The sequence below is a fragment of the Mytilus californianus genome, unplaced genomic scaffold (genome assembly GCF_021869535.1).
Source record: "Mytilus californianus isolate M0D057914Y unplaced genomic scaffold, xbMytCali1.0.p SCAF_4, whole genome shotgun sequence".
Lineage (NCBI taxonomy): Eukaryota > Metazoa > Mollusca > Bivalvia > Mytilida > Mytilidae > Mytilus > Mytilus californianus.
The window spans coordinates 108,569,365-108,590,604 of record NW_026262690.1 but is presented as its reverse complement, the minus strand read 5'-3'; the positions used below and the strand labels follow the sequence as shown (position 1 = coordinate 108,590,604).

The following is a 21,240-nucleotide window of genomic DNA, read 5'->3' as shown; positions in this document are numbered from 1 at the left end:
AAAGAATGCAGAACAAATAAAAATAATAATAATAAAGCAACAACAAAAAAATGCCAACATGAATTTTTAGAAATCCCGCAGCTATAAACAATAGTTTTGCAAACACGGTAGTAAATATATATATAAAAATATAATTTGGAAAAAAAATAAGAGCGACAAATAGCTCATTTTCTTAAGTTACTTTGAAAATAGCGGGACAATCTTCAGTTTTCATATTATTAAAAGATTAAAATGATTTTTAAAATTTAAATAAAAAGTTCCTGGCACTGATGACATGTTTTATATGTAATATGTTAAAGTTTACCAAATGATTGTGTTCGTAAGTTTCAATATTGGAAATCAGTTTTTAAATTAAAAAAAAATATTTAAGGTTACTTCCATGAACTGGATAAGAACTGACCATAACTGAATTGGTTATCAACTCAAAAACGTGCGATACATAAAAAAGACATAATTAAAATAAGGAAATAAACTATAAATAAGCCTTAGAGAAGAGTTCATTCTCAAAAAAATATTTAAAAAAGAACTAAAAGATACTTTGAAAAATTAAAATCAACTAATGAAAAAAGTAAAATGTTCTTGTACAGTAAATTTAAGACAAAATATGAATTAGACAAATATATTCTTGAAAATAATTTAGAAAATTGAAAAATATTATGTAAAATGCGAGTGGGTGACCATTTCTTGGAAATAGAGAGGGGTAGATATAAAAGTATTCAAAGAGTTAATAGAAGTTGTAAATATTGTAATATTAATGAGGTTGAGGATGGAGCTCATTTTTTCTTAACATGCATATGTGAAATTAATAGATCTTTACGAAAACAGCTTGAAAAAGACATAAATAATATTCATCCAGGTTTTATGGAATCATCCAAAAAGACAAATTGCAATTACTTCTATCATCATATAATATTATGCAGCTTACTGTTCCGTTCATTAAAAAGTCTTTTGCAATGAGGAGAGTGGACACCACACCTGCATAATCATTAATAGTTGTTTTTTTTTGTTTTTTTTTTTGCTTTTTTTACTATTATTATATGATGTATTATAATATTTTATAATGTTTGCATTATGTATAGTGTTGTATTGTTTGCCCTCAACCCCTCGGGCATAAGTGTGCATTACTTAATGAATGAATAAATAAATTAATAAATTAAACAAACAACTTCTGGAAATTTTTAAGTGAATCAATTTTTTTTTTGGGGGGGAATGTTTTTTTTTTATATTATTTGATAATATATGTAGAATAAAGAAAACATGTGTAAGCGTTCAAAGTATATCATTGTATCATTCTGATATGCTTGTGATATTTGCCACTGGATGTTTAACATCAATCATATCATCATCGTTGTCGTCATCTTTTATCATCATCATCATCGTCATATTAAAGTACAAGTTTCATTATAAGAAAATTCATGATCGTTTAGCTGTATAGCAATTTCATGTTATTAAGCCAGCGTTTTTTAGGCTTATGATATTAATATAAATAGCTTTTAAAAGAGAGGCGAAAGATACCAAAGGGACATTCAAACTCATAAGTCGAAAATAAACTGACATGGCTGAAAAAGAAAAAGGCAAACAGACATACAACAGTACACAAAACACATTATTATATATAGTCTACAACGATGGATTACGTATGGATGGCGTTGCCTCGGGGCCATTACAACCATCCTTGGCCATTATTAATACCTCGGGCATGTTACAGGGCCAATACGAAAAAGTCCATATATTGATACTTTTATTAACCAACTTCATTCAAGAACAGTCAGAGTCCATAATTAATATTAAGGATATATATGTATCAGGGACATTATGAAAAAAAATGTACTTTGATGCTTATGTTGACAAATTTTATAATTAAATATGTGTTTGTTCATAAAACATGGCATTATTTTTGAGATAGAATTGGATTTTATGTGTGTGCACTTGTTCTTTGAGTTTCATTTTTGACAACTGGAAAAGACCATATATCAATTATTCTTTTTGCATTGACTGTTAACCGTTGTCTGTTGAGTTTGAATCCCAATGTTGAAGGCCTTGAAGTGAACTCTAAATGTATAATGTTGTATTGGCTTATTGTGCCCTTGGACATGATGGAAGATAAGGAATGAAAATACCATTGATTTTTTTAATTAACATAAACAAATAAATCAATATAACAATGTGTCACTGAATTGTAATTTTCAAATAATGGAATAATAGTTGATTGTCAGCCTTCATAAATTTAAAAAAAGTTGTCACTTATTTAAAGAAATAAACGTACATTTTGATTTAATCGATGTCCCGTTTCATCTGTTCATAATGCATGGCTGTGATTTCGTAATGCACGGGTGTGATTTCGTAATGCATGACTGAGATTTCGTAATGACTGGCTGTAGCAATTCCTCCGTTCATAATGACCAGTTGGCGAAATTTTCCATTTATAAAGCATGGGCATTTCTATACATATTATAGTAAGTTGGTTAATAAAGAAAACTAAAGACTGAGCAACACGAACCCCTCCAAAAACTGGGTGTAATCTCAGGTGCTTCGGAAGGGTAAGTAGATCATCCTGATCAACATGTGGCAATCGTCGGGTTGCTCATGTATGTACAAACCTGGTGATAAGTCTAATTCTGTAGGTCACATTCGGGGAAAAGGGACGGAATTATAGTTACGACAATTGAAACATATCCGTCGTCATATCTGAAACAGATATTCCATATTCCGTATTTTGACCTTCAGATGTCTTTTTGGTTATTTGTGTTGTTCATATTATACAAAGATCTAGTTAAAGAGGCAAATAAAATAACCACTCGATATATAGTAATGCTTTTCGTTTGGTATGTGTCAGTTGTCCTTGACGTTATTGCTTTGGTTCAAAGATCATAGTTTTCTCAGAAAATGAAATACCGATATCAACACGTCATTGGAAAGGACGAGAATGGTTGTTCTGTGGATTCCTTAGCTCCTCTACCATGGAAACAGTTTACATGTATAGTCCTTAAGGCTACTATACCGACACAATGTAATGATTACTGTATGCAACACATTAAACACGACTTACGCACGATGTCTCTGTTTTCCACAAGTGTCTACAAAACGCTTCCGTCGATTGCTTTGCAACTTTTGTATAAGCAGAAATAGTGCTAACAGTACAATGATGTTTGTTTTACTAGATGTTCATTTCAGAAGTACAATGTTTCGCACGGATAATCGAGACGAAAATATTGAGAATCCAAAGTTAAGTGAAAGTGTGCCCAATCCAATGCCAGAGACTAATCTATATCTTTGATGATATGCACGAGCGAGATGATTCTGAGTTTTTTAAAAGTTTTGCTGCGTATCCTTGTTTTCATATTTGCATTGGATTATCCAGTGTAACTATTAAGAAAACAGGGATAACAGGATGCAAAAATCTCGTATTGTTTTCGCTTGTATTACAATCTTGCATGTGTGTATATAGAAATGTACAGTTTTAAGCCTTTGTCATGAACATAAAAAGAACTGATTTGAAGGCATAAACCCGTGAGCTTAAAATAACTTCTGATGGAACCTTAAAAGATATAACAGTCAGCTATCAAATATTTTATCATTTGAAATCTGAATTATTTTCGTTTAACACGTTAAGGGTTGTTTTTGATATTTTGTTTAGTTCTTGTTTTGTTTTGTTTTGTTTTGTTTTGTTTTGTATTTTAAAAATTTCCTTTAAAATATTACTGCAATAAAAACAAAGAACTGTGTTGATAATAACATTATTTAATAAAGCACTATGAAAAATACTAGTAAAACATAATGAATTGTTTGCACTTTCGTTAATATTTGTCATATAAGACATATATGTAGCACTAAAACTCTGCTAAACAATTTCAATTATTCTACACTTCGGTTTCTTTTCCAATTGGAGAGTGGCGTACCTTAGCAACATTCCTTGTTTTCAATTTCATACTGGTTTGCCGGCTCAGAATAATCTGTCGGAGTTTCTGTGCTTCACTATGATCATCATAACGGCAGGTGTCTTTAATTACGATTTCGATACTAACAGTTGACAAGCATGTATCTATAAATTCCCAGCATGCCCTCTTCAAATCAGCAATGTCAAATTCAACAGCACAACAAAGAAGTCCAACAACAGTCGAAGCATCCATGGTAACTGATCCACAGTGCAAAAACAATAAAAATGAACGGAACACTTCGATGTCGTAACTATAAATTATTATGGTGGTCTTGATGCTACTTTTGGTTTGCTTCTCATCTTTCGATTTCTTCAACTTTTTCTTGGTATTCATGTCTTCTCTCGACTGCTTTACGAACATATCGAGGAAAGTTTTGCTCCTTGTCCCAAGAATCGACTTTAATCCATACACTGGAATTCTCTGTTCTCCAACAAGGAACATGACGTCACATAAGTCCGGCATGGACAGAATATAGCGAATATTATTGACCAGGGTCTGCATCCTTGTAACTTTCATCGAATCGTCTGTTGACTGTACGTCATCTATATCATCTAAATCGTCGATGTCGTCGTCTGAAGAATCATCGTCTGCGTCATCGGATGAGAAATCTGAATCGTCTGATGAATCAAAATCATCTATTTTAGCTGCAACTGTTTTCTTATCGTCTTGGTTTTCCTCGGAGGCATATACAGGAGAATCGTAGCCAGATGAACCATCGTCATCGCTGTTGTCCAGATTCAGCAACAAAACCTTTTCTCCACGTTTAGACTTCGGAGTGCTCGTAAATAAAGCCATCTTTATAATTTTAGAATATAAAAGCGTATGTAATAAATTGTCGAAATCGAATATTTGTTGAAAAATCTAAAACTTCATCTGATTTTATTCCAAAGTCACATGACATTTTGAATATCGATATGTCAGGGTCGTGACATATAGAGCAGATATTTAGTTGTCGAAGATTATGTGCTAAACTCTTGGTGTCGGCTTGGGGTAATTTTGGGTCAAATAACATTCATGTCTGGTGATTGAATTAATTAGTATAATTATGATTAATCGCCATGTATGGGCAAACGAGTAATCAGTGATTAGTAATTTAGCCCTGTCAAACTAAAGAATGCAGAACAAATAAATAAAATAATAATAAAGCAAAAAAAGAATTGCCGACATGAATTTTTAGAAATCCAGTTATAAACAATAGTTTAGCACAAACAAAAATATAATTTGAAAAAAAATAAGAGACACAAATAGCTCATTTTCCTAAGTTACTTTGAAAATAGCGGGGCAATCTTCATTTTTCTTATATTAAAAGCTTAAAATGATATTTAAAATATAAATGAAAAGGTACTGGCACTGATGACATGTTGCATGTGTCATAGGTTAAAGTTTAACAAATGATTGTGTTCGTAAGTTTCAATATTGGGTACATGTGTTACATATTGCACAAACAGGTGATCTCACAGCACTGACAATCATAATCCAGACTCAAAATTCAATATATTAAACGTCAGTTCTCTCCCTTTCGAAAATATACGAAGTTGATTTTTGTATCAGAAATGTTACTTTTTGTTGATGATAAAATTGACTTAATACTTAACTTGTAAATAGTAAAATAACAAAAAAACGGAAAGTCCTGTATCAAATGGCAACATCAAAATCTTTAACACATCAAACGAATGGAAAACAATTGTCACATTCCTGACTTGGTACAGGCATTTTCTTATGTAAGATACTGTAACATCTTGGTCACTTCTTATATGGAATGCAAACGTTTCTCTGTTGTATGGTTTAACATGCGCGTGTTTGCAGTGACGCCTAAGATAACCGCGAACATTAATTTACATTTTCATATGTAAATTTTTTTACAAGATATTGATATAAACTATAAATAAACGTTACTACTTATAAAGCTAACACGTTTATGTATTGTCCTTTAATTCTTTTTGGTTTAATAGACTTATTGTAAAAGGTTATACTTACAGCATTGTTGTTTCATTATTAGGACTAATATATTCTGGTGTGATCATTAATTTTTCATTTCGCTGATTTATTGATTAAAGCAAGACTAAATTATCTAATTTTTCATTGTAATTCTGAACAAATTCATTCTGAGCATTGCACGATATATCATGTTTTTCCTGTGTAAAAATAAGGAGTTGTGGTATGAGTGCCAATGAGACAGCTATGCACTTATCTTCAAATGAAGTGGATGCAATTAGAGGCAATTTAACCGTATGACCTTCAACAATGAGAAAAACCCATACCGGATAGTCGGCTATAAAAGGCCCCGACATGAAAATGTGACTGTCTTATGACGTAAGAAATCTTCTGTGAAGTACGGCTGTCATAAGTGTGTAACACGGCATAATTCCATGTCATTTGGGCAAGGTATTCTGCGATTGCAGTTTTCATTGTCTGCGAGCTCTTATTGGTGCTGTGGATATAGATAAAATGAGATATGGGTTGTAAGTCAATGAGAAAGTGTGAGTGAAACCCAACAACGAAAATAATAAATTACATCTAGGGGACAAGTAACTTTATGATTGTTTTGCTTGTACTTTCGTGTTGTTGTCTATTGAACTAGGAGTTGGAATCTTTTCTTGTGCCATTATTTTGTTGTGTGTCTTTTATAAACTTGATTTTAGTCCAGTGATCAACGGGTTATGAAACTAGAAATGTGGAGATCTAAAAAGTTTGATATAGGTGCCTGTCTTCAGTCAGAACACTCATCGGTGGCTGTTTTGGCCTAAATCAAGGTGTTATGTTGTTTGTAGCATTTTTTGGTGGTGATATCAGATCTGTGGCAGTTTCTGTTTATTTTTTTCACACCGTTTTTAGACTCGTGGCGATTTAGACCTTGACATACTGTCAAGACACCTGATTCTTTTCATGTGGCATTTTTTGTTGTGTGTTCTTTTATGGACCCGTATGTTTAGCCCAGTGACCAAGGTTATATATGGAGAAAGGCGGAGATATGAAAAGAAAAAAAGTTTGATTCAGGTGACTGTCTCCTGTCAGAAAACTCCTTCGTAATTGTTTTGTCCTATCTTAAGTATTTTTTTTGTTATTTTTGGTGTTAATGTTGGCCGATCTGTGGCAGTTTCTGTTTAAATTATTCACTCCTTTTTAGGCTCATGGCAATTCAGACATTTACATATTGTATAGACACTCGTCAATTGTTTAAGACTGTGTTAACCTCTAGATGTTTTTGTTTAATACTTTTGTTGTTGTTTACTTGTTCATTGTTTTTTATCAAATTGCTCTTTCTTACCAATGTGTGTATCATGTATTATGGTATACTATCCCCTTCTACACATTGAAGTGTTAGATGTACAGAAAGTTCCTTGTAACTTGGACAACTTTAACGCTGATTGTTTACAAGTGTAGATAAAAACCCGGATACTAGATGTCCATTCTTTAATGTCTGTCCCAAGTCAAGAGCCTGTAATTCAATTCGTATTTATAAAAAGGCGAAAAAAGGCAAATCGTCCCGAAAACTGAATACAATTTCGCAGAATTCGTAACAAAACTGTAAATGTAATACGTAATGAGAAGAAAAAATTCTACGACAAATTGATTGAAAAGCTTAGAACGACCATGTCTTCAACCAAGGTTTGGTGGAATTAAGCATACCAAATAACCGACTTAAAATCTCGAGACATGAATATCCCGCCTATCAATTCTAACAACACCGTAATTGATGATGATTCACAAAAGGCCGAAGCATTCAATGACTATTTTGCGTCACAGTCTAATATTGACGATAGCAATAAATGACTGCCTAAGGACGACATCCCTCCAGATAGACGATTAAGTTATATTGTTTTTGAAATGTACGAAGTCAAAGACATTCTTCAAACTCTAAATGTTAACAAGGCCCCGGGGCCTGATGCTATAAGCGGTCGTATTCTCAAGCATGTTGCCGATATTATAGCAAAACCATTACGCGCTATTTTCAACTTAAGTCTTAGAACAAAATTGTTCCCGTCCGCATGGAAGCTAGCGAATGTAATTCCTTGTTTCAAGAATGATGATAAAAGCATACTTAGTAATTATCGTCCAATATCTCTTCTCTCAGTGATGAGCAAAGTTTTCGAGCGTTGTGTATATAAGCACGTATTTAACTTTTTTTGATTACTGAGCACCAGTCTGGTTTCATGCCTAACGATTCGACAAGAAATCAACTTTTATATATTTGTAACGTACTTAGCAAAGCCCTAGACGAAGGCAAAAATATTAGATTCATATTTTTCGATATTAGTAAAGCCTTCGACCGTGTGTGCCATAAGGGATTGCTCTAGAAGTTGCAAAAGATGGGTATTGTTGGCGACCTTCTCCTGTGGCTTAAGGATTATTTGTCGAACAGAAAACAGAGGGTTTTAATAAATGGAGTAGAATCTTCCTGGGCTGATGTAAATGCTGGAGTACCAAAGGGTTCAATTCTTGGGCCCTTGTTGTTCCTCGTTTACCTCAACGACATTATAAACAAAGTAAGCTGTAATATTACACTACATGTATTCGCGGACGATACATGCATTTATGCTGTTGTAGATAATCCACTAGTTTCGTCGATTTCTTTAAACAGCAACTTGCGTAAAATAAAAGGCTGGGCGGATAAATGGTTAGTAAACTTTAATCCGTCTAAGACAGAATCCATTGTATTCTCACGGAAAAGCGAACCAGATTATCATCCACCTTTGAATATGAATGGCGTCATAATAAGAAGAGTTCAGACACATAAGCACTTAGGATTAACTTTCTCGAATGATGGTACATGGAATCATCACATCGAAAAAATTACAGCAAAGACATTACCTCGACTTAATTTACTACGTTGCCTAAAATTTAGGCTTGACAGAAGATCTCTTGAAAATATGTATTTTAGCTGCGTACGCCCATTACTTGAATATGTTGATGTTGTCTGGGATAACTGTCCAGAGGACTTAAAAACCAAGCTTGAACATATAAATTACGATGCCGCACGCATCGTTACTGGTGCAACAAAACTCACCAGTTTACGCTTACTTTTGGCAGATTGTGGGTAGGAGACTCTTCAATAGCGAAGAGATAAGCATAAACTCCTACTTTTTCATAATAGGGTGAATGAAAACCCCATGTTATCTAAATGATATTTTACCAGATCAGTTTAGAAACATACACCAGTATAGAACTCGTCACTCTAATAATTTTCCATCAGTTACCTTGTCGAACTACTTATTATATGAATAGTTTCCTTCCATCAACAGTTCGACTTTGGAATAGCCTTCCCCCAGATATAAAAAATGCTGGTTCTATCGCTACCCTTAAAGCCTTTCTTAAGCCAAATCATTCTATACCAAATTATTATTATTATGCAGGCAGTAGACTAGGTCAGATATATCATGCCCGAATCCGTACCGAGAGTAGTAGTCTTAGAGATCACTTGTATCAGAAAAATTTGGAATCAGACCCATTTTGTGAATGTAAACAGATAGAAACTTCTGAACACTTCCTCCTAAACTGTCCCATTTATCAGCGAACTCGTGAAGCCCTTTTTGTTAATCTAGTTGGTACACTTAACATAGATACGTTACTTTATTGTGATCCGAACATTACAGATATAGACAAGAAAAACAACTTTCTAATTGTACAAGACTATATATTGAAAACTAAGAGATTCACAAAATAGTTCTTGAAGGCTCAACAACATGTCACCCAATGTTAAAAACAGCTATCTTCATTAGATGTTGATTTCCATTACTTTTGTTTTCTTTTTCTTATGTTAATACCTACGAGAAGGTAACACCTCCCGAAACGAAAGCTGATTTTTATCAGCTATAGTTAGAGGAGGGGATAAGGCGTCTGCGCAATGCTAGGCGGTGTTGTCGTAGAAATATGAAGTGAAAAGTACAGGTTCCAGCCCCGGTCGGGGAGGAAGTACAGAATTAGATCTACTCTAACATTGTTAGGTTGATTTTCTAGGCACTTTATATATATATATACATGTATATTATATGATTGTACATTTTTCTGTCCATTGTAATAAATTTTGCCATTCAAAAGGAGAGGAATTTGTATAAGTGACTTGTCACTTGTTTTCCAATCCATGTATTGTATTGATGTACGTATTTATTTATTTGTTTCTAAAATAAAATATTGTTTACACTAATTCAATGGTTGTCGTTTGCTGCTGTATATCATATTTGTTTTTCGTTCATTGTTTTGTACATAAATTAGGCCGTTAGTTTTCTCGTTTGAATTGTTTTACATTTGTCATTTCGGGGCCTTTTATAGCTGACTATGCGGTATGGGTTTTGCTCATTGTTGAATGCTGTACGGTGACCTCTAGTTGTAAACTTCTATGTCGTTTGGTCTCTGGTGGAGAGTTCTCTCATTGGCAATCATACCACATCTTCCTATATTTATATGTTAGGAACAATATTTAACAACATCTATCGTAGAGTCTTTATTGTCTTAGTTCTGAACAATTACATCTTTGACTGCTAAAATAAGTATAAGATACCCTTTCCAGATTGTTTGTAACCTATAAATGGATCTTTTAAAGTCTCTTGAATTATAAAAACTTTTATTTCAACATAAATATATATATATATATAGATCCATTTTAACAATTATAAGATTAATTTGATTCAGTCAACTAGCAATAATTATCCATGTCCTCAGTTTCAATTGTTTAAATTGTAAGACCTGCGTTATACAAAATCAAATGGGAACATCTCAAGTGTGACAGCAGCTATGCTTAGATACCAATGGTATATCTCTAGTTTATGGGGAGTGGAAAATATAAAATAATTTTAAATGGATATGCTCCTTAAATTATTTGCGCTGTGTATTTATGTTTTTCAATCAGCGAGCCTTATTTAGTGGAGGTGAAAAACATATATTACCCGTTTTTTTTTTATACTGATAATCTTTATTCCTAAATTTGAACGTCATTTTTCCGGAAAGTTATACTGAAAACTTTAATAACAGAGGATACCCATTCATAAGTGACGGTGCAAAACTGATGATAATTTCGAAAATAATTTAAAAACGATTTTTTTTTCACCCAAATCTCTCCAAAATTGTTTTAATTTAATTTGATACAATTGAAAACAAGCTAGATTTTCATCCCTCGAATTGAAAATTAAAATTTGTTCCCGAAAAAACCAATTATGCACACTGAAAGTTCGAGAGATGAACAAGCACTATTCGAATTCATTATTAGTTTAGAATGAATTGCACGTGATGTCATAACAGAGGATACCTATTCATAAGTGACAGTGCAAAATTGATGACAAGTTTGACAATGATTTAAAAATGATTTGTTTCACCCATATCTCTAAAATAAATATTTTTTTATTATTTTGATTCAATTGAAAAAAGCTATATTTTCATCCCTCGAATTGAAAATCGAAAAAACTAGTTATGCACACTGAAAGTTCGAGAGATGAACAAGCACTATTCGAATTATTATTATTTACAATAAGTTGGACGTGATGTTATGCAAACTATGTGCCCGCTCGTTCTTATACATTGACGAAAAATTTCCAGTATCGTTTCGTAGGAGGTAACTGTATGGCAGATTTGAAATTTAACACGGTATTATATCTCCGATTATTATAAACTTCCAGACCAAATATCATATTATTTCATCATATTTAAGCTATGTAATGTGTAACGTATTACTAAAATTGGTATAATTCAAAGTATCGTCAAAACATGCAAATAACTTACACGATACAAGTCATCATTAGTAAGTTTCAGACAAAATATCAAATCATTCCATTATATGGAAGCTGATAAATATATAACGAAAATATAACGAAAATCACGGACAGACGAACGGCACGAACAGGTGATAACAGTATACAGCGTACTCCATGCATATGACCGCGGATATACAAAATTAATGCAAAAAACAATACTCTAGGGTCCGCACATTTTGGTGTTTCGTTATTACAATCCATCAGTATAATAATTTAGTATGACCGAGGTAAATATTCCCAAATTACAAGATACACAAGTTCTCCATCCTTACAATAATAGAGCAATTATCACATTTCCCTTAGACCCATCAAAAAGGTCTAAAATCATTTACACATGTTGGTGCACATATAAAAAAGAAGGTATGTCAATACAAGACACAACAACATTACTATCTATTTATCAAATCAACATTCAGGCGTCTCAACACGTTCCTTTGGTCTTTTGGGTGTAAGAAGTCTTGGAGTTGGATAATCGGAATCGGAGTCGTCGCCACTTTCTTCCTGGTTCTGTTGAGATTCGGAACTGGTTTCTTCTTCTACTTGTCTCCTTTGCGGCGGTTGTTTTCTTGTTTGCGGTTTGCTCGGCGGGGCAGCTTGTCTAGGAGTGCGACCAGTAGTCTGTTTTGATCCAACATTTTCTTTCGACTGGGACTTCGACAAACCATTCTGTCTTTGAGTAGGTCTACGAGCGGTTTGTGGCTCTTCAACCTGTTTTGGTGGGGACGGATCGCGGTCATATTCACGATTTCTTTGGTTCCGTCTTTGAGGAGATTGTTCCCGTTCAAAGTCTCGGCTTCTCTGGTGCCGTCTTTGTGGGGACGGTTCCCTGCCGTAATCTTTACTTCTCTGGTAACCTCTTGGATGTTTTTCTGGTTCTGGTGCTCCGTCTTCTACCTGATCGTAACCCGGTTCTTCATCGTCATCATCGTATCTTCCATTTCCATTTTGCATCGGTCCATTATCATTTGGTTTAATCAAACCTTTCTTTTCATATGCTTTCCTCAGTTTCTCAGAAAGTGCGTCCTCGGGATGTTCACCAGATTTACAGACGACAAATTTCGGCGTTTCTTTTCCACTACTGCGAAGTTCTGTTGTGTGCAACTGTGAGTTTAACTTAGTGAAGCTATCTATCTGTTGTAATGGAAAAATAAAAATATTCAGAAAATGCTTTCCTTTACTTTTCTTTTGTGTTTTGTGTTTATATTTTTTTGGGGGCACTCCTAAAAGTTTTGATACGAAATATTAAATTATTACGATTTTCTTACTAGAGCTTGAATTTCAAATAGAATTGTTTTTGTTTTATCCGCATGGTATTTATTTTTTGGAAATCAGAATATTTTTTTAACATATTGCTCGCCACGTCTAACTAGTGCCACTTGTTTAAAATTTCAAGAAGCAAACTGGAGAAAATCAAGCTAAGTGTTAAGCCGTCACCCATCGTCCGATGAGTTCATCATACCAGATAATCACTTAAAATAAATTTGGCATTAAATCGAGTTACAGTAAAAGAAAAGAGACGTGCCAATAATAGTGAGATATGCAGCTATGCGTAGTGCCAACTTTAGAACTTTCCGACTTACTCCTAGTTATAATATATTTGTATAACATTTAAGTAACTATTTTTCTACTATAAAGAAACTTGCATTCATTTTTTTCTGTCAAATAAACACGTATTTGGAAAACTTACTTATTAATAATAAAATGATATCATGAATTTGCTTAATTCAAAGAAATTTTGAGCATATCACAAAGAAGTAAGAGATTGTAAATAGAAGGAAAAGTAATTATTGAAAAAGTTAGAAGGAAAGTCAAACAAGAACGAGCAAAATTTCATAAAAAACTAAATCAAGTACACCGAAAGACTAAGTACTTAGCTAAAGGCCGCAATGATAAATGCGTTTTTACTTAAGTGTGCACGGTAGGTTTGATAAGTATAAGTTCCTGCTCAAAAACTTGCAGTCGTAATGCAATATCTTATTATTCTTTTTAATGGAAAGACAAAAAACTAAATAATAAGCTTAAACATTCTTGAAATTGTTTTAACGTACCTGATTGTAAACCCCTGGTGTAATGGAATGCATACTTAATGGTTTGTATGAACTTAGCTTCAACATATCACCAATATCATCAAGAACTTGCTCAAAAAGTTGTGTCGTGTTTGGGTTGACCTTATAGGTTAACATTCTTTCCTTGTTCATGACTATAATTGTGTCGTTTTTCCTGGATAGACTGCGTCTGAATGGTGCATTAACCTTTGTTGATCTCCGTGGGAGTGGTGACCTTTGTAAACTTTTTGTAGGACTAGGTCCTAGAGGAAAGCCATAGTCAATTGTCTTGTCAATTCTAGCTCTGTCGGATACCACCAAGAGATCACCACTCTGTATCTCGCCCAAATCCTCTATCCTCTTGTATCTGTTATTTTCGTCCTTTCGGAACACATATCGGACACCTCCTTTAGGTTTGATCTTTGGATGCTTATCCAGCTCTGCTAACAGACTTCCGAACGTACGTATCTTGTTGTTGATACATAGATCTACCCCTTTACAATCTTTGTCACCAGACATACAGAAGGTCACTTTCTTTCCTTTCATATCGTCCTGTCTTGCTTTCAATGAAGGAGGGTCAATTTCATACCGTTCATAGCGTGCCATATTAGGCTGAGCCTGGTACTGACGTGACCCTCTCAGACCACTGTCATCTTCCGAAACATATCTCTGGAAAAAAAGAAACTTAATTGAATACAATATCTTGGTTTTGATTGGTTGAATTGAGTCAGTATCGCAAGGTCCTAATATATATACATCGCGTTTAAAAATACATTTGGTAAGTTGATTATCTACATAAATAGCAACAAATGATTTTTTCTAGTATAAAATGTGCATTGTATAAGATAAGATATTTCATTCAGAGTAAAATGCAAACACTAGGATTGTATACGCTATCAGATAATTTTGCAAGTCACTTAAATGTTGGTTAGTTGATTCGTGGGTTAATGAAAACATAGTCATTGAAATGTATTTAAAATATTTTACGTTTACTAGATATACATTTAATGTTTTCTATTTGCGTAATGTTTTCTGTTTCCATAATATAAATAAGAAGATGTGGTATGAGTGCCAATGCGACAACTCCTTATCCAAGTCACAATGTATAAAAAGTTAACAATTATAGGTCAAAGTACGGCCTTCAACACGGAGCCTTGGCTCACACCGAATAGCAAGCTATAACGGGCCACAAATTGACTAGCGTAAAACAATTCAAACAGGAAATAATGTTTTCTATTTGACTAATGTTTTCTATTTGTATAATGTTTTCTATTTGCCTAATGTTTTCTATATGCTTAATGTTTTCTATTTGTATAATGTTTTCTATTTGTATAATGTTTTCTATTTGCCTAATGTTTTCTATTTGTATAATGTTTTCTATTTGCCTAATGTTTTCTATTTGTATAATGTTTTCTATTTGTATAATGTTTTCTATTTGCCTAATGTTTTCTATTTGTATAATGTTTTCTATTTGCCTAATTTTTTCTATTTGTATAATGTTTTCTATTTGACTAATGTTTTCTATTTGTATAATGTTTTCTATTTGCCTAATGTTTTCTATATGCTTAATGTTTTCTATTTGTATAATGTTTTCTATTTGTATAATGTTTTCTATTTGCCTAATGTTTTCTATTTGTATAATGTTTTCTATTTGCCTAATGTTTTCTATTTGTATAATGTTTTCTATTTGTATAATGTTTTCTATTTGACTAATGTTTTCTATTTGCCTAATGTTTTCTATTTGTATAATGTTTTCTATTTGACTAATGTTTTCTATTTGCCTAATGTTTTCTATTTGTATAATGTTTTCTATTTGACTAATGTTTTCTATTTGCCTAATGTTTTCTATTTGTATAATGTTTTCTATTTGTATAATGTTTTCTATTTGACTAATGTTTTCTATTTGCCTAATGTTTTCTATTTGTATAATGTTTTCTATTTGACTAATGTTTTCTATTTGCCTAATGTTTTCTATTTGTATAATGTTTTCTATTTGACTAATGTTTTCTATTTGCCTAATGTTTTCTATTTGTATAATGTTTTCTATTTGACTAATGTTTTCTATTTGCCTAATGTTTTCTATTTGTATAATGTTTTCTATTTGACTAATGTTTTCTATTTGCCTAATGTTTTCTATTTGTATAATGTTTTCTATTTGACTAATGTTTTCTATTTGCCTAATGTTTTCTATTTGTATAATGTTTTCTATTTGACTAATGTTTTCTATTTGCCTAATGTTTTCTATTTGTATAATGTTTTCTATTTGACTAATGTTTTCTATTTGCCTAATGTTTTCTATTTGTATAATGTTTTCTATTTGACTAATGTTTTCTATTTGTATAATGTTTTCTATTTGCCTAATGTTTTCTATTTGTATAATGTTTTCTATTTGACTAATGTTTTCTACTTGACTAATGTTTTCTATTTGCATTCATCCTGATAAAGAATTTATGTCTTTAAAAACATGCTTTATAATACCATAATTCCTATGTTGAATGTTTTAGAGTCTTCGTCAATGCAACCAAAAGGTTTACACATATATTATACCAGTGCATGGTGCCACGAGTATGAATCTTAAACAGGTGATATTGTCCTTTAAGTGTTAACGAAGGACATGGACAATTTCCCCCCGATATTTGAAAGCCACATGCATGTTCATGTGGCTTGCTAACACTTTTTTTTGTAGACCACAAACATTTCCCTTGCCGATACAATCACGATCATCGTTCACTCTATTTGAATAACTAAAGACTAAGTGAACGAACAATACAAATCAGTAAAGAAAAAGAAAGAAATCACTAGTGGTTTTGGTTGTTTGTTGCTTTTTTTTTTTATTAGATATCAATGAGTTTCAGCATGTTTAACCTCTCTCGTGTTCGTAGGAACGCTGATCTAACAGGATGATTATTACATGACAATTATCAGTTTTTCTGTACCATATATACACAAGAACAAGGCGATATCTTTTCAATATATGTGTTAGTGTTTTCAGTATTTGGTCTCTGGTGGAGAGTTGTCTCATTGGCAATCATACCGGACATCTTCCTCTTTTTTATATTGTTCATGTGCCTATACAGTCAACCTGATTATAATCCACGTCTTGTAAGCGAACCGTGGACAAAGGATTTATATTTCAATCAGATTCACACCACCTTCCATTTTATAAGCTTATGGATACACGTTTGTATGCACAAATATAGGTGGGAGTGGAAAATGTGTACATCTGTTATGGAACTGAACAATGGGTTTATACCTATTGTGATAAACGAAGATATTCTGAATCTGGTTACTGGTATATCTATCTGAATGTCACAATCTTATTCATGTCTAATTAGATTACAGATTTCCTTACAATATATATTAAATGTTTGATAAGGCAAGGATTTCCGAGACAGGTGCGTGATAGTTCTAATAAATATTGTTGCGGTAGCCAATCGCAACCGATTTCTGTTCGGTAAATAATTAATCAGATACATTTAATGGCCAGTTATTGATCTCAACGGTTCCATCACTTAGGCCATTAATTCAAGTGTTTTGTAACCTTCATTAAAGCCATCTTAAGACCTGGTGTCTCAATTAAAGCAATAAACCTCCAGTACGGTTATTAACTTTTGAAAACGACAGAGAGAAAACGGAACTGTGTGCTCGTGCTGGCTTTATCGTTTGGTGCTGAATTTCATAATAAGTCTCAGACTTAAAACTGTCACGCTAATAAATACTGTAGTACAAGAAATTGTGAATCAAAGGCATATTGACAATCATACCACTTCTTCTTTTTTATATATAGTTTAGATGCATTACTATATGACAAGTATAGAAACTTAAAGTTATATATATGGATGTTTTACATCCAGCGGCAAATATTACGTGCTTTTTCATGAAGAGAACATTTTTATGTCCTAGGAATGTATTGACACGTTAGTCCAAATTTTCCGAAGGTAACAGTCCACAGGAAAGCATATATCAGATGCACGCTATATGACACATAATTCTAGTTCCCAGTTTGGCAGGTTTTTTTAAAATTAACTTTGCTCCTAAAAGATTCTTGCTGCGCAGAAAGGTAGCAAATACCAATTTCCAAAGTCATCGGTTTGGCCCGGTTTGAGATCGAACCCACAACCTCCCGAAATCGAAGCGAGCGTGACGATATAACAATACCAATGGATCTGACGGATATGTATATAGCGGTGTTGCTATGGTGAATAGTGTGTGTGTGTGTGTGTGTGTGTGTCTGTCTGTCTGATTAACGATTAATGCTATGATAGTTCAGAAATATTTAAAATATTTGCACAGAAAACCGTGTACTTAAAATTATAGCATATACTGTTTTATTATTTTTTTAACTATTTATTTTAAAGTATTAATTAAGGGATTGTATAAAACGATAGTGAGCGTTTTAAACATAATCAAGTATAAAAGTATTGGACTGATTTGAATTTACAATTGACTCTAAACTTAAGAGTGTCCAGCGTTTTCGTTTGTGTCTCAGTCACACCCTCTCCCTTTTGTTGTTGTTGTTGTTGTTCCCAATGCTTTGTAGACAATCGAAAAGTGACAAAGACGTAGATAGTGTTGTTAACTGATATTCTCTCTCGGGACATTTTGTAACATCCACTTGAATTGACAAATTGACAGGAATCTGATGTTCAGTAGTTGTCGTTTGTTGATGTGGTTCATAAGTGTTTCTAGTTTCTCGTTTTTTATATAGATTAGACCGTTGGTTTTCCCATTTGAATGGTTTTACACTAGTAATTTTTTGGGGCCCTTTATAGCTTACTGTTCGGTGTGAGCCAAGGCTCCGTGTTGAAGACCGTACTGTGACCTATAATGGTTTACTTTTATAAATTTTGACTTGGATGGAGAGTTGTCTCATTGGCACTCATACCACATCTTCTTATATCTAAATAGCTGTAAAACAGATTTGGTGCTGTAAAAACGTGTTAAAACAAAACAAAGAACTTTCTTTTCAATAAAAGACATATACGTGGCATCTCTATACTTTTTCTTTAGTTATCGTGTTATCAAACTCCCTCGGGTAAAGTTTGCCTTATATGAATTTGGTTATTCTTTTTTCGATCCCTTTTTATCATATATAGCTCTTCACGATTCTTGTTTTCCATTCGTTTGATGTGTTTGAGCTTTTGATTTTGCCATTTGATAAGGGACTTTCCGATTTGAATTTTCCTTTGAGTTCGGTATTTTTGTAATTTTACTTTTTGCGTATTTATACATCCATGGCTTTCAAATGGTTGGGTTTGAGCGTTTCTGATGAAGCCATAAAAGCGCTTCGTATGCACGAAATGTAAAGTCCTTTTTATTTATCTTATTTTACAGTGAAGATTACACCAATTGCACCTTTGTCAAGTATTTATTTCACTCGCACTGTGTATGAAAACTTGTTGATAGTAAAGAGTCTAAATAAAACATAAAAATAATTTTTAACAAAATGTTTACAAGTAAACATATATGAAACGAATGAGTTAATAGCCCTATGCTTTTCTCATGAGGTCAAATTTGCTAAAAAGTGCTAACCCTAAAGGCTTGTCAAATATTGCAATGCAGACCTTCCAGAACAGAGCCGAATTTTTTATTTCTGTCTGAAAAAAAAATTGTTATTTGATAATTTTATTTAGCTTTTTAACTGGGCGAAAATTCAATTGTTTATGGTTTCATCAAGTGTTCAGATATGTATGACAAAATAAAACCAGAACCTCAAACATATTATTGTTCTGATATATGACAAAATAAAGCCAGAACCTCAAAATACACCTATGAAGTTGAAATACAGTAATTTGAGTTACTTAGTACGATTTAAGGATGACCTGAAAATGACTTTGCTGATGAAATAACAATGCAGAGGAGAGAAAGTGACATTTCTGGTGAAATAACAGTGCCGAGAAAAGAAAATAACTTTGTTAAGGAAATAACAATGAAGAGGAGGTGACATTGCTAGTGAAATAACAGTGCAAAGAAAAGAGAACGATATTACTAGTGAAATAACAGTGCGGAGAAAAGAAAACGATCTTACTAGTGAAATAACAGTGAGGAGAAAAGAAAACGATCTTGCTAGTGGAATAACAGTGCAGAGGAGAAAAATTACATTGCTAGAGAAATAACAATGAAGAGGAGAGAGAGAAAATTATATTGCTAGAGAAATAATAATGCAGAGGAGAGAAATTGATATTGCTAGGGAAATAACAATGCAAAGGAGAAAAAATGATATTGCTAGGGGAATAATAATGCAGTGGATAGAAAATGATATTGCTAGGGGAATAATGATGCAGTGGATAGAAAATGATATTGCTAGGGAAATAACAATACAGAGGAGAGCAAATTATATTGCTAGGAAAATAACAATGCAGAGGAGAGAAAATGATAATGCTAGGGGAATAATAATGCAGAGGAAGGGATATGAAATTGCTATATAGGGAAATAACAAAACAGAGGAAATTTACTAGCCGTAACTCTTTTTTCCCCAAATATTAAATACGAACATAATTATATTATAAATATAGTGGTAGTGTTTTCTTTTCAAAAAAATTCAACATTATATGAATTAATGGCATAAAGCTGAATATTACACAATTGGAAAAAAAATGATTGCAAGCAAATATTATATTGTCATACTTCAAACAAAGTTAGTCTCCTCTAGATAACTTAAAAGTATTTTACATATAATATCAGACCCGGAAGAACCTATCTCTTACATCAAACCCTCTTCCCTAACCCCATTAATTACAAATTGTACTCCCACCTAATATTGATAAGTTCTGTCTAAAAAATATCGTGGAGCCAAGTTAATCCCCATCACATCTTTCAGTCTTCTGCCAGAATGAGTATAAAATACATATTTTCTTATAATTCCAAACAGAAGAGGATTAGAAAAAAAAAATAAACAGTAAATAAAATATATAAATGTTTTCTAACCTGTTCATCATATGGATACGGTGCTGGCATCTTGTCTCCTCGTCTTCTGTGTGATTAAATGTTTCCAACTAAATCTACCTGATAAATTATTAATACCTCCATCTCAGGTAAGAATTAATTATAAATGGAATGCCTGAATACTTGGCTGATTTGATAGCAAGAAATTCCACTGGGGTCTTTTATTTTCCAAAACAAAACGAGTAACTACTATGTACGGTCAAGAGTATTGATATACGTTATATAATAAAGAGGACGGTATCTGAAGGTGTAATCAACTTAATTGGATAACAAAATGCTTATCTAACATGTTACAGCATAATTATATATCACGGAACAAAGAAAACCAACCAAAATATAACAATTGATTTTAACAATTGCACTTGGTCTCACTACATTTAAGGAAAAACAACTTGCAAACTGTCAATGACCTTAACTTTTGAAGGTCGCCACAAAGAGTTCAATATTAGTCAAATTTAAAAAAAAATAGAAAGATTTGGTTGTCAGGGCTTTAAGCAAGCAACACTCAATCAAAGAGTGATGTTATAATACCTGCAAAAGAAAACGAATTCTTGTTGCATATTTTCA

At 32.8% G+C, this 21,240-nt stretch overlaps 1 protein-coding gene across 1 annotated transcript; it reads right to left on the bottom strand.

Annotated features, from left to right (window-relative positions):
• Positions 1 to 10,367: 10,367 nt before the first annotated feature.
• LOC127739074 (activating signal cointegrator 1 complex subunit 2 homolog) lies at positions 10,368 to 20,750 on the bottom strand. Its single transcript, XM_052250642.1, has 3 exons — positions 20,656 to 20,750; positions 13,732 to 14,397; positions 10,368 to 12,814 (listed from the first exon to the last, which is right to left on the bottom strand). Exons 1-3 carry the CDS (start codon positions 20,683 to 20,685, stop codon positions 12,089 to 12,091), a joined length of 1,422 nt encoding a protein of 473 aa, XP_052106602.1. The 5' UTR covers positions 20,686 to 20,750; the 3' UTR covers positions 10,368 to 12,088.
• Between the last annotated feature and the right edge of the window lie 490 nt (positions 20,751 to 21,240).

Excerpts from the sequence above, each read along its gene's own strand:
- LOC127739074 (XM_052250642.1), bottom strand. The coding sequence starts at position 20,685 with ATGCCAGCACCGTATCCATATGATGAACAG. Across the intron at positions 14,398-20,655 it reads CGTATCCATATGATGAACAG|AGATATGTTTCGGAAGATGA; the intron begins GTTAGAAAACAT and ends CTTTTTTTCCAG. Across the intron at positions 12,815-13,731 it reads CACCAGGGGTTTACAATCAG|ATAGATAGCTTCACTAAGTT; the intron begins GTACGTTAAAAC and ends CCATTACAACAG.